The sequence below is a fragment of the Mustelus asterias genome, chromosome 4 (assembly GCF_964213995.1).
Source record: "Mustelus asterias chromosome 4, sMusAst1.hap1.1, whole genome shotgun sequence".
In the NCBI taxonomy this organism is placed as follows: domain Eukaryota; kingdom Metazoa; phylum Chordata; class Chondrichthyes; order Carcharhiniformes; family Triakidae; genus Mustelus; species Mustelus asterias.
Window position 1 is genome coordinate 26,853,476 of NC_135804.1, and position 15,083 is coordinate 26,868,558.

General features: G+C 41.2%; 1 protein-coding gene across 2 annotated transcripts in view; it reads right to left on the reverse strand.

The window, feature by feature from the left end:
- Positions 1–3,587: 3,587 nt before the first annotated feature.
- Positions 3,588–15,083, reverse strand: part of def8 (differentially expressed in FDCP 8 homolog) — a 36,334-nt gene continuing 24,838 nt past the window's right edge. For both annotated transcript variants that reach the window (XM_078210702.1, XM_078210701.1), the window contains exons 11-12: positions 11,423–11,532; positions 3,588–7,355 (exon numbers count right to left, since the gene is read on the reverse strand). In XM_078210702.1, coding sequence (XP_078066828.1) covers positions 7,262–7,355; positions 11,423–11,532 — 204 coding nt within the window. In that variant the 3' untranslated portion in view covers positions 3,588–7,261. The remainder of the gene's footprint in view (positions 7,356–11,422; positions 11,533–15,083) is intronic.

Below are 15,083 nucleotides of genomic sequence, written 5' to 3' on the forward strand. Positions count from 1 at the left end.
GGACGACAACATGGCAGAGAAGCAAAGGTTTCGGTGAAACTCTGGATGGAGCTCAATGATCCCATCATGACTTTGAGCTTTTCAAGCTCCATGGATGGTTATATTATCCTGCACTTCATTCCCTTGTGATTATACTCCTGATTTCATAATATTACAGAGGCATTTGTTGCCTGTTATCCTGTGAAAATCAGGATTGTCCATTTTTTCTCTATGATGGTATTCATCCACTGGCATGGAACATGGGAGGCCTTTGTTTAATGTGCTTTACCACCTGCATTCAATCTTGGTTTTGATGTGTGGTACCAGGAGAGTGTGGTGGGTAAGTGGGGAGGTGGGGAAGAGGGGGGGTGTGGTCTGCCCACCCTATTTCTGGCTCCGTGTCAAATTCTAATTCTTGAGTTTCAGTGCTTGCAATATGGAGATATTTCCTTGTTTGGGGATTGTTTGTGGGTCTTCTTTCTATTGGGAAGCATGCTGAGTTAGTTGTATGACGAGGGTTATGCTGTATTTACTGGTGTTTTATGTCCTGTAATCCTTACACTTACACTGAGGGAGTATATTTTTTGGTACCCTTCACTTCATTCATAGACAAGTGGCGCCACAGCAGGTTGGTGGGTAGCTGATTTGATATAGAGGTGGTTGATATGGCCTTAGAAGTCCTCATTGTGGATGAAGTAAACCCTCGTTGGAACTATTGATCTCACTTTTCTTTTGTACTTTTGTTATTTTGGGATTAAGAAACCTTTGCTGGTTTCCTATGAAAGTATTGACAGATCATGTATCCTAGAAAAGACTGGGTTCTTTTTTCCCCCTGCTATATTTGGAATCAGGGGAAATATGTACTGGTGGACATGATGTGGAGATGCCGGCGTTGGACTGGGGTAAACACAGTAAGAGTTTTAACCTGGTGTTGTTAAAACTCTTACTGGTGGACACCCAGGCATGGTCAGCTAATCCTTGGATATCTCGCCTTTCTTGGTTTGGTCGTCTATATTTACTTGGCTGCGCGGGTAGTGACAGTGGTTACTTGGCTCATGGAATGTAGGATGGTTATATCACCGTTGTTAGGGTTCCTTTGATAAGTGGAAATGGATGGCGTCTCATTGATGGCGGGGCCTAAGTGGCATCTCAGGAGTGCCTAGAGATAGGGGTAGTTTGCTTTGTTCAATGTATGAGTGATGTCAGTATCCTTGGCCTGTCAGCCCTTATTGTAGTGTGTTATTGATCCTAGTTTAGCTTGATTGAGGAGGTTAGGGCAGTAGTAACTATGTTTATCCGGGTCAGGTGAAGGGTATGTTGGGCAGGGGAGTAGGTCACCCTCCCCTGAGATATCACCTTTTGGGGGCTTCTGGACTGCTCTCCTTCTTGAGACTTAGTTCCCCTGGGGATTTGAATCCTGTTGACTGCGAGGCCTGAGTGCAAGTCAAAGTGTTCCGGTTCAGCACTGATCAGAGTCTTTCTTCAGTTGAAGATTAGGCTGGACGGAGATGGAGTAGATTGTATTCCTCCAAGTGGTCTTATTCTAGGACTTCCTCCTTCTTGAGGCTTGGGTTCCCCTGGCGTGGGCTGTATCCTGTTTCGTATGAGGTTCTGTTCTGTTCTGTCCCTGGTATCCTTTTTGAAAAGGTATGCAGAGCTAGCCAACATCTTGCATCTATTGGCTAATCCTGGTGTTCCTTTCTCTCGGGGTCCTCTCTTTATCTGGATGGTGAGGTGCTGATACAGCTCTGATTTGTTAGGATAAATTTTCCAGTCCTGCCAGCTGTGGGAATCATTGCAGGTGGGACAGAAAATTCAGCGGACCATTAAAGGTCCGTTGACCTTGGGTGGGAATTTCTGGTCTTGGGGTGCTTGCAGCCAGAAAATCACACCTATCATATTTAATTCTAGAGGGTTTTCCTCATCTTGTAAGGAGGAAAATTATATCCTCCCCGAGTTTTCCCGTGTCTTGATGATTTACCACCTTGTCAGTAGGGTTTCCTTGGGGGGGGGGGGGATGGATTAGGTTTTCCAGTGATGATTGATCCTAAACGACATCTCTGATATGGCTACAGTGAGGTTTATTGTGTTGAGTGTTTTGGCGTGGCACAAATCCTTAGCTTACTAACTCCTGTATGAATGTACACAGCCACATCTTATACGGATGGCAGTAGCCTGATGTTCCCCCTTTTCTAGTAAAAACTTTATTTATTAGTCACAAGTAGGCTTACATTAACACTGCAGTGAAGTAACTGTGAAAATCCCCTAGACGCCACACTCCAGCGCCTGTTTGGGTACACTGAGGGAGAATTTAGCATAGCAAATGCACCTAATCAGCATGTCTTTTGGATTGTGGGAGGAAACCGGAGCACCCGGAGGAAACCTATGCAGACGGGGAGAATGTGCAGACTCAGCACAGACAGTGACCCAAGCCAGGAATTGAACCTGGGTTCCTGGCGCTGTGAGGCAGCGGTGCTAATCACTGTGCCAGTATCCTTTCATTGCTTGGAGGTCTGGGGATGCTGAGTTAGGTCCTGATTAGTTGTATTTTGCCCCGCAAGTGATCCCATATATTGTGTAAATCTGTCTTTATTATACTGTGGAGGAGGTGCACACCATGGTGCTTATCCTGTTATCCTGAGATCCCCCACTCTTTCCGATATTGTTTCATTAGTATATACAAAAGACAACAACTGCAATGATTTATAATCTGAACCAGTTGTATGAGTATATGCTGGTCTTTTCTGTATGTGGAATAATGATCACTAGATTTTGGGGATTTCTTGCCTCTTGTGGTAAAATGGAAAACCCTCAATAAAGACATTCATTAAAAAAAACACTTCCTATCAATGTTAAACAGAAAGAATAGTTTCCCTCTAATATAGAAATTCTGTCCTACAATTATAGTTAGTCAGTTAAATCAATGTGTAGGTTTAAGTCATCCAAAGTTCAAACTACTCTTCGACCATTCCCTCAAAGTTGATTTTAAAAACTCTTACTTAAAGTTTAATATCATTGAGTGTAGTTCACCAGTTGAGTGTAGTTCACCAGTTGTCTCGACTCCCCATTGTCTCATGACAGAAATTCAAAATGAATCAAATCATTTAAATTGTGGTTAAATAATAAAATCCATAGAGGTTACTGACCAGCAACGCTAAAAATGAGTAAAATTATCAAAATCTTAACATTGTGTCATAGAATCATAGAAACCCTACAGTACAGAAAGAGGCCATTCGGCCCATTGAGTCTGCACCGACCACAATCCCATCCAGGCCCTACCCCCCATATCCCTACATATTTACCCACCAATCCCTCTAACCTCCACATCTCAGGACACGAAGGGCAATTTTTACCATGGCCAATCAACCTAACCCGCACATCTTTGGACTGTGGGAGGAAACCCACGCAGACACGAGGAGAATGTGCAAACTCCACACAGACAGTGACCCAAGCCGGAAATTGAACCCAGGTCCCTAGAGCTGTGAAGCAGCAGTGCTAACCATTGTGCTACCGTGTCGTGAGCAAACATTTCAGTTTTCATTTAGATAATATAGGAAATGCTCAAAAAACTTTGAACAGAATTTCAATGAAGGAAATGAACAAACCTTGAAATATAATTTATTAAATATTTATTCTATACATTACAATAAATGGTCCCCAATGTATTTTAAGCACCATAGACAGTATGTTTGAGAAGGAACAATGCATGATGTCAAGAGGTGACCTTAATGGACAAGTATACAAGTGTTCTTTTTCATGATTCATATGCAAATTAAATTACATCATAACTATATGTGAATATATATAATATATATAATCCCTGGTAGTTTATATACACACAAATATATAATGAATAGTTATGCCAAGAACCATCATTTTCTAACAAGGGGGGGGGAAGCTGGAATTATGGAATAAATTTCAATATTTGTTATTTTAAAAGCACCTGTACAAAGAAATAAACTATTCATTTTATGAAATGTATTTTCTAAGTGTTACTACTGGAGGTACATCATCAATCACACTTTGTTGGTCAAATTTAAAACTAGTACCTCTGGATATATGCCAAGACTTAAGAATATTATGCAAGTGGTGGAAATCTGCATCAGGTTGGTCAGCTTTTAAAAGAAAATAAAGCTTTGATCAATTTACACTCAATAAATTAACCAAAGAATAAACGCTAATGACATGAAAAATATCGAAGATGCTACAAATCTGAAATAAAAGCAGAAAATGCAGGAATCATTTAGCAGGTTAGGCAGCATCTCTGGAGACAGGAAAAAAAGGTTGGAGCAACATTTCAGGTCTTTGTTCTTTTATATATCCAATGTTTCATATTCATAACTTTTCATCAAAACCCCAAGGATTCATAGATCGGAAACATAAACCGAACCCTTTGAGAATTTTCCACAGATCTTAGAAGAATCTTGCCTGACCTGCAAGAATTTCCTGATAATAATTAACTTCAAATCTTAGCCTATGTTTTCTCTTTCAAAGACTGATCAATCTGCTGGTGCATACCAGCAATTTTCTGTATTTATTCACAATCTTTTCAATGCCAAACAAAGTGGAGGAACAATACAGAACCAGAATCAATGTCCTACATCAATATTCAATGGTCTGCATTTCTTTATTGGATATGTTTTCAAATGGATCATTTTTAGTAAAAGGGTTAAAATGAAACATCTGTTGGCCTGATTTTAAGAAGAACAGAAAAAGAACGCAGACAGTGCACAGACCAGACCACTCATCAGATTGGCCTCTGTTGACTACAAGTTATATTTGAATTTTGAAAAGACAAATGATTTTGAAAGAGATGAATAAAATGGTGAATGCACAATTACTTTAGAAGGAGGTCTGAATAGTAATACTTAGGGATTTAAACCATTTCAACAAAGTGTTTAACAATATTTAGTGCTACAAAATGCAGTTTGTGATACAAAATTTTGAATTAGCAGCATGATTCTATATATAGTACTGGTGGGTAAGAATTTAAATGATTGCACAGTATTTAATTATATTTTACTTTAGAGTTCATCGAGAATGGGGAAACAAGCCAGTGGATCAAGGTATGCACCATCTAATAGTGTGTCAATTCTTCCTCTCCCTTCCCTCCATTGTGATAATCTTAAAACAATCAAGGAAGGCACAATACGCCAGAAAAGGGAAAACCGACTGTAACGATCTCTTTATGCTGAGTCAAAGGTATCTCTATTTTCCTTTCGATCTTTTTTTCAGTGCTGATATCTGCATAATGCCTCAGAGAAATTATCTACCAGCCAAACTGCATCATTATCGAGTGCTAATTAACTATTCAAGAGAAAACATCAGACTGAAATATCAACCTGTAAAAATGCAATGTAATCCCCCCCCCCCCACAAACAAATCCTTAATCAGATTGTCAAAGTCAGTGTAAGTGGTGGAAGAGCCATTGTTGCAGAACTGATTGTTATTATTTCATCAGGTGTATGAAACCAAATCATTTCTTGTCATTTTGTCATTCCTCTTTCCTATTGAATAACTAAAACCTTAGCATCGGCAAAAGAATACTGGTGATAAATGCAACAAGTGGGGATAAACACCCAGGGTGGTCATCATGGTCCCCATCGGCTGTTATGGCAAACTTCTAAAAAGCTGTGTCCCAAAAGGAAATAAATGATCTAAAGTTGAAATCAGAATGTTTAACTGTGATTAATATGGCACTGTTTTTCATCAAACTCAATGAATTACATTGGGAATTACAATATAGCATGGATTACATTAGTTATTTCATTCTCTTTAAAAATGCAACTGGTCCAACGTCAAGGTGTTCTCTTTAACATAATGATTATTAGTTTATCATTATTTTCAACAAGACTGAAATTAAAATCCAGATGTCCCATTTCAAATCAAATTACCACAGCCAAACTCCATATCTGCACCAAGCAGACTTGTAGCATTGAAATGTAGTCTTATTGATTGACCAACTAGCCCTATGGGCCATGGAGGGCTGGACCTATCACTGGAAACTAGATTCTTCGAATTCTGCTTTAAATAATGTAGTAAGCAAATGTCCTTATATATGGTCCTGGCTGAAAAACAACGGAAAGCTTACCAGCATTTTGCACCAGTGGGCAGTGTGGCTTCAGTTCATAAAGCTTCTCTGTGCATAATCGGGATCTGCTAAACTCCCTCAGGTAAATAGGTAATGACCCCTATACATTAGATCAGCAGAATCAACTGTGTAGATATCTTAGCAGCTTGGTTTGGAGATTCAAACATTGCACAATAATGGATTTTTCCTGGGTGTCAAGACATGCAACTGTTTTCAAACTGACAAGTGGAAGTGACCCTTGCTGTCAGCTTGCTGCTATCAATTTATCATTGTCTACAATCCACTGTTGCACAGGGTTCACGATTTTTAAAAAAAACGGCAAGGCATTTTGAACCTCCATTTCTTCACGTAGGCTGGGGCACTGGCCTCCTAAATGATCAATTTTTCTGCTTCCTATTGGCACAATTCCCATGAACTCAATCTCTACCCCTTCTTTTCTCGCAGTTCAGTTTCTAGTTTTGAACCAAATAATCGGGATTTGACAAAGATGAAATCTGACATACTAACAAGCCCAGATCTATAATTAATTGCCAACTTAAACATCTGTTCCATTAATCTTGACGGTCGATTTAACAGAGAACAGGTCATTTGAGTTGGAATTTCTCCTTTGCCGAGTCCAGACTGATGCCAGTGAGCAGAAAATAAAAACGGGCAGCATTACTAACATTTTGTCTTCATCCCAAGAATGTGATAAAAGTGCTGTGTAGCTGCAAGCTCTCTCTTCATGAATTATCTCACACAGACCAGGATGCTTTTCCTGGAATCCATTTAAATACATAGTATGTGTTTCTGCAGTCAATCAGATGGAGATGGACTAAATATATAACAAAATTGAAATATATTCTAAATGGAAAGTGCTCAGGAAGGTATGTGTATAAGTACACTGCTCTTAATATTATGCTGATCAGATTTTAATTTCTAAAACTGCTGCTTTGATTCGCTAGGGAAGCTGCCATTTTAGCCTTTCATCAACAGTTGGACTTCCAACATCAGGGATAATCTTTAATCTCTTATATGTTCATTTATATCAGATTCCCATGCCTCATATGGTCCACTAATGGAAGCAAACAATTCCATTGTTAACATCTACATCATCATCCCAACAAGTTTTTAAACTTAGTTTGCTGGCAGGATATGAAATGAACAGCATTACAAAATTCTCAGTTGACGATTCTTCATTTGGGCTCAGTTTCAGTCTGGGTGAGTCGGCCCAATTTGCGACTGTCTTCTCATTGACAGCCGCGGGCACCTTGGACAAGTGGTGGAATTGTCGTAATAACAATCTCTGCAAATAAAAAAAAACAGAGAGCATTGTAAAATACTGGTTACAGAAAGATACACATTATTGCAAATCAATGTTTAGAGACAACACATGGTGTCTCTGATTTACATTAAATTGCATGGGAACATTATAGTTGTCAGGCTGGTCCCAAAGCTCAAATTATACCATTTGTTTCACCCCAACAATCTCTCAAGGCAGTCTGTTCTATGCACATGCCATTCTCTGTCAAGCAGTTGATCCGAAACTCATATTCCACCTTTTCATGTAGAGTTCATATACTCTGGATACAAAATTCACAGTTGCATAGTCAGTTTATCAGTTTGAGATTCTATTTATTAGTTTGATGAAAATCTTTTACTTCCTTGCCCCTCTATAAACATTCTCAATTTATAGAATCTCTACAGTACAGAAGGAGGCCATTCAGCCCATCAAGTCTGTACCGATCACAATTTCACCCAGGCCCTATTCCTGCAACCCCACGCATTTACCCTGTCCATCCCCTTGACACTAGGGTCAATTTAGCATGGCCAATCAACCTAACCCACACATCTTTGGACTGTGGGAGGAAACCGGAGCACCCGGAGGAAACCCATGCAGACACGGGGAGAATGTGCAAACTCCACACAGCCAGTGACCCGAGGCCGGAATTGAACCTAGGATCCTAGCGCTGTGAGGCAGCAGTGCTGACCACTGTGCCATCGTACTGCCATTTCTTAATTCCCTTCTCATAGCTTCAGTCCCTATTCTCAGCAATCGTTTATTTACCCTAATATCAAAGCAAATTACTGTGGATGCTGGAATCTGAAAGAAAAACAGAAAATGCTGGAAAATCTCAACAAGTCTGACTGCACTTGTGGAGAGAGAATAGAGCCAACATTTCAAGTCTGAACAACCCTTCATCAGAGCTGAAGACAAAGGAAATAGGATGAGATATACAACAGTGTAAATCTCATCCTTTTTTTGTCTTCAGCTCTGACAAGAGGACATCCAGACCTGAAATGTTGGCTCTATTCTCTCTCCACAGATGCAGTCAGACCCGCTGAGATTTTCCAACATTTTCTGAGTTTATTTACCCTGCTCCACAAAGTCAGCATGTCCCAATAATACAATACTTAGATCTGAAATATTGATCGACATATACGCACTACTGCATATTGCATTATGTTCTACTCTTCTGACTATATACTCCAGTGCACTGATATTAATCACTCAAGCTCACTTTTATTCATGTTTCTGACGTTGTAATATCAGCTCGAGTTATCATACTCCCCCTCTTTTCCTTCACTACTCTACCTTTAAAAGCACAATGACACACTGCAATAGATGGTTCCTCGATACAATAGGACTGTATTTAGTTTTTAAGTTGCTTCCCTGGCCTGGGCCTCATCTGTGTAGTATTCCACAAGACAGACAAAGAAAATGCTCTGCCATAAAGGATGGAAAGGAAGAAACGGAGAAGTAGAAAAATGCCACCCTTTTGAAGAAATAGTTGGATCCTACTGAACTTTTATGAGTATTTAATTCAGTACGCGTTCTGGCACACCTTGATGAGCAGCCACAGAAGTGCTGAGAACAGGCTTCGTATTGGTCGCCCTGCCTTCTAGCATTAGGTCAATCAGATTTTTAAAAACGGATCGAGTAAACTTTAAAAGAAAACCAAATGTAGAATTGCATCTGAATAACCCTGAAAGTTTGAAACTCTAAAGATAACAGAATTAGTTACATTAAGAAGTTACATTCAATCACAGCAGAATACACCCCCGAAGAAGTTACAAATTCAAAATCTTAATTCATCCACCTTCGAACACATTAAGTTCCTTGTACGTCTTCAAAGATTGCAGTGTTTTTACCTCCATTACGCTTCTTGGGATTCTATATCACAGGTTGATTACTTAAAGAAGAATTTATTGATACACCCTGAACTTCCATGTTACTCATTTATTCATATCTCCCAACTTACACTCGCTTTTGGATTTACCATTTTCGTTACTGGAACATTATACATCCCTATGATCACCACTCAAACATCCTCTTTCCATGCTGACACATCCTCGTTCCCTCAATCTTTTCTCATAAATCAGACCTTTGACAATGGATTAGCCTTGTGGCACGCTTCTGCGTTGTCTTCAGTGCTTGTATATCTCACTCATCTCAGCAACCAGAACTGGACATTGCACTGAAGGTACTAAACAGAATGCTTTACAGTTCAGTCACAGCTTCCTGCATTCTACTATAAGACAACCTGAACATTCCATTGACTTCGATGATTACTGTGCCACATTGGACATGTTGACCACTAAGCACACCAAGATTCATTGGTCTATCTTGTCTTTCCTAGAATAGATATCATAGAATCACTACAGTACAGGAGGCCATTCAGTCCATCGGGCCCGCACCAATCATGGTAATTGAGTGATTGGTGCAGGCTCAATCCCACCCAGGCCCCATCTCCGTAACCCCACGCATTCACCCCACTATTTCCCCTGACACTAAGGGGCAATTTATCATGGCCAATCAATCTAAACCGCACATCTTTGGACCGTGGGAGGAAACTGGAGAACCCGGAGGAAACCCATGCAAACACAGGGAGAAGGTGCAAACTCCACACAGACAGTGACCTGAGGCCGGAATTGAACCTGGGTCCCTGGCGCGGTGAGGCAGCAGTGCTAACCACTGTGCCACCCTATACTTTATACTTAGCTATTTCAACACCATTCAAGACTTGGGGGAATTACTCAATATTTCTTCATTATATTTTTCTAAATTAAACTTCATGTCATTCTTCACTAATGCAGAAGTAAAAGTATAGCAAATGCTGAAAATCAGAATAAAAAACAAAAAAATATGGGTCAGGTAGCATCTCTGGAGAGAAACCGAGCTAATGTTTCAGGTTGATGACCCTTCATGACCAGTTCTGAAGAAGAACCATCAACCTGAAATGTTAACTTTTTGCCTCGCAGGTGCTGCCTGACCCATTAAGTATTTCCAGCATTTTCTGTTTTTATGTGAATTTCCTGCCCATTTACATGTTTTATCCAACACATGCTAATTTCAGAGCTGCCGTGCTGTCTCCTTGGTTTGGTATCATTTGCAATATTGAATTTTTGAATCCAAAGTATTTATACAAATCGAGGCAGCAGTGATCCTCAAGTCCATTTTGGTTTCCATTGTTCAATTTCAGCTTGATCATTTTAGCCAGACAAGCTGCAAAGCTCAGCATTATATGATTATATTATATTACCAGCATTATATTACCATGATTGGTGGGGGCCCGATGGACTGAATGGCCTCCTGTACTGTAGTGATTCTATGATATCTATTCTAGGAAAGACAAGATAGACCAATGAATCTTGGTGTGCTTAGTGGTCAACATGTTCAGGGCGGCACGGTAGCACAGTGGTTAGCACTGCTGCTTCACAGCTCCAGGGTCCCGGGTCCGATTCCCGGCTCGAGTCACTGTCTGTGTGGAGTTTGCACATTCTCCTCGTGTCTGCGTGGGTTTCCTCCGGGTGCTCCGGTTTCCTCCCACGGTCCAAAGATGTGCGGGTTAAGTTGATTGGCCAGGTTAAAAATTGTCCCTTAGAGTCCTGGGATGCGTAGGTTAGAGGGATTAGTGGGTAAATATGTGGGGGTTGGGCCTGGGTGGGATTGTGGTCGGTGCAGACTCGATGGGCCGAATGGCCTCCTTCTGCACTGTCGGGTTTCTATGATTTCTATATCTTTTGAAAGTTTCATGTCCTCTATTTAAGTTTTATTGTGCACTCCTCTCAAATCCTCATTTCTTTCTTGAGGGTGGTAAAGTAGCAGCAGCCTTCAATCAGATCATGGATTGGCAATATTAGCACACAGTTACAATGCACTTCTTGTTTAAAAGAAAAATGAAGCATCCGTCCTATATAACTGCATCCTAACATGAACTTCTTGATGTACAAACTTACAGTCATTCAATTACCATGAGTCAAGCTTCAAATTTAAGAGCCTGGAATTGACACCTACAGTGTAATTGGGCCCGAACATCTACCGCCAACCAGGAAGTGAAGCAAACATTAGCTGGATTTCTTTGCACCAACCTGTGGAATACAGCTGAACAATCCTGGCATACTGATGTGTGGCTATCAAATGGAAAGAGCACATCTCCCTCTTTGCACAACTCGCAGACAAAACCTTTGGCCTGACATCGCTGCAAAACAAGCCATAGATTCAAAAGATTGATTTTGGTCCAATTCGTAACTTAAAAATACAGCTTCGTACAATCATCGGGATAAAGAATTTGCAGCGGTATCGTAACATTTTACTTATAAATTTGATGCCTTTGAGTAGAGATTGAAAATTGTTTTCCTGCAGATACATCACGTGGAATACTACTGAACCGAACATTGTCAATAAACTTTGCTTATCACATGAAAATATCAATTGATAAGAAAATTATGATATAATAACATATACACGGGGAAATTAAGCACCCAAAAGGTTGCAAATACAATGTTATATATTAACGCAGAGAACATTTAAACAAAACTAATGGATAATGATTGGTCTGTGGAACACTTTGCAGCAGAAGGCTGTGGAGGCCAGGTCATTGAATGTCTTTAAGACAGATAGATAGGTTCTTGATTAATAAGGGGATCAGGGGTTATGGGGAAAAGGCAGGAGAATGGGGATGAGAAAAATAATCAGCCATGATTGAATGGCGGAGCAGACTCGATGGGTCGAGTGGCCTAATTCTGCTCCTATACCTAATGGTCTTATGATTACTGGGCTGTATAGGAACAGTTTTAAAATTGGGATCTCCTATCTAAGATGGAGATGAGGAGAAAAATTCTCTCATGCTGAGTGCTTTACTTGACCATTTCAGGGGACAGTTAAAAGACAACCATATTGCTGTGTGTGTGGAATCATACATAAGCCAGACCAGGTAAAGGCAACAGATTTCCTTCCCTAAAGGGTGTCTGGAGTCACGCGTAAGTCAGACTGGGTAAAGGCAGCAGATTTCCTTCCCTAAAGGACATGTGAATAAGATGGGCTTTTTATGACATTCTGGTTGTTTCACAACCACCATTACTGAGATTAACTTTTTATTCCAGATTTATTCATTCATTGAATTTAAATTCCACCAGCTGCCACAGCGGGCTTGAACTCGAGTCTCTGGAGCTTTAATCCAGATCTCTTTATTCCTAGCCCAGTGACATAACTATTGCTCAAATCCCCATTGAGGGGGTGTGACTAGCTCTATTGGTAAAAATATACAATGAAGCCAAGAGTACAATGTAGAAAGCCAGCCATATAACTGATATGACAGATGCTGGAAATCCTTCTGCACAGATGTTCTCTGGTCTGCTGAGTATTTCCTTTGTTTAATAGTTATATGCATAATTGATACAATATTTAAGCCAAATACTTTACTGTTTTGAAGTATGACTTGCAAGGCTTTTAAGTAAATTACGTGATGGAAAATCATACACAGCAAAAACATGTTTAACAATTTCTCTTTCTGAAAAATGTGACATAAAAAAATCACTCTGAGAAACAACATTGTAACTCTCTTTAAAGAAGCACAATAAAAATGCAATATTTTTCTATTGGATGAAAGGAGGGGGTAAAGTTTGAGGGCCGTGCTTCCTGCAACTAAAAACCTAGTTCCTTTTGAAGACTGATGTAATAAGAACAAACAAAGAACAATACAGCACAGGAACAGGCCCTTCGGCCCTCCAAGCCCGCGCCACTCCCCGGTCCAGGATTGAATCCTGAATCCCCGCCCAATTTTCCAGCCTATCTACATCCTAATATCCTATCCACCGAGCTGTCCCTCACAGCTACGATGCTTTGTTCATCACAACCTATTAACTCACCCCCACCCCCCCATTCCAGACCATGTGATCTCCAGGGAGAGGCGAAAACCCAGAGTGAAAACCCCAGGGCCAATATGGGGAAAAAAAAATCTGGGAAATTCCTCTCCGACCCCCTGTGGCGATCGAAACGAGTCCAGGAGATCACACTGGCCCCGATCAGAAAATGCTTCCCAACCCTATTCATTTCCACTTCTGCTTTACGAACACCATCTGAATTCCCTGCCCCCGAGACAGGTTCCCAACTATCCGCAGTCTCGCTCTGTACTGGCACCAGCAAGATGATCATAGAATGAAGCCTTGAAACAAGAAACAAAGAACAATTAGCCCGCGCCGCTCCCTGGTCCAAACTAGACCACTCTTTTGTATCCCTCCATTCCCACTCCGTTCATATAGCTGTCTAGATAAGTCTTAAACGTTCCCAGTGTGTCCGCCTCCACCACCTTGCCTGGCAACACATTCCAGGCCCCCACGACCCTCTGTGTAAAATATGTCCTTCTGATATCTGTGTTAAACCTCCCCCCCTTCACCTTGAACCTATGACCCCTCGTGAACGTCACCACCGACCCGGGGAAAAGCTTCCCACCGTTCACCCCATCTATGCCTTTCATAATTTTATACACCTCTATTAAGTCTCCCCTCATCCTCCGTCTTTCCAAGGAGAACAACCCCAGTTTCCCCAATCTCTCCTCATAACCAAGCCCCTCCATACCAGGCAACATCCTGGTAAACCTCCTCTGTACTCTCTCCAAAGCCTCCACGTCCTTCTGGTAGTGTGGCGACCAGAACTGGACGCAGTATCCCAAATGCGGCCGAACCAACGTTCTATACATCTGCAACATCAGACCCCAACTTTTATACTCCATGCCCCGTCCTATAAAGGCAAGCATGCCATATGCCTTCTTCACCACCTTCTCCACCTGTGACGTCACCTTCAAAGATCTGTGGACTTGCACACCCAGGTCCCTCTGCGTCTCTACACCCTTTATGGTTCTTCCATTTATCGTGTAGCTCCTCCCTACATTATTCCCACCAAAATGCATCACTTCACATTTATCAGGATTGAACTCCATCTGCCATTTCTTTGCCCAAATTTCCAGCCTATCTATATCCTTCTGTAGCCTCTGACAATGTTCCTCACTATCTGCAAGTCCTGCCAGTTTTGTGTCGTCCGCAAACTTACTGATCACCCCAGTTACTCCTTCTTCCAGATCATTTATATAAATCACAAACAGCAGAGGTCCCAATACAGAGCCCTGCAGAACGCCACTAGTCACAGGCCTCCAGCCGGAAAAAGACCCTTCCACTACCACCCTCTGTCTTCTATGACCAAGATGTGGAGATGCCGGCGTTGGACTGGGGTAAACACAGTAAGAAGTTTAACAACACCAGGTTAAAGTCCAACAGGTTTATTTGGTAGCAAAAGCCACACTTTTGCGTGGCTTTTGCTACCAAATAAACCTGTTGGACTTTAACCTGGTGTTGTTAAACTTCTTTCTATGACCAAGCCAGTTCTCCACCCATGAGATCCAACCTTTTTCACTAGCCTACCATGAGGGACTTTGTCAAACGCTTTACTAAAGTCCATATAGACAACATCCACGGCCCTTCCTTCGTCAACCATTCTGGTCACTTCTTCAAAAAACACCACCAGGTTAGTGAGGCATGACCTCCCTCTCACAAAACCATGCTGACTATCGTTAATGAGTTTATTCCTTTCTAAATGCGCATACATCCTATCTCTAAGAATCTTCTCCAACAACTTCCCCACCACGGACGTCAAGCTCACCGGCCTATAATTACCCAGGTTATCCTTCCTACCCTTCTTAAATAACGGGACCACATTAGCTATCCTCCAATCCTCTGGGACCTCACCTGCAATCTT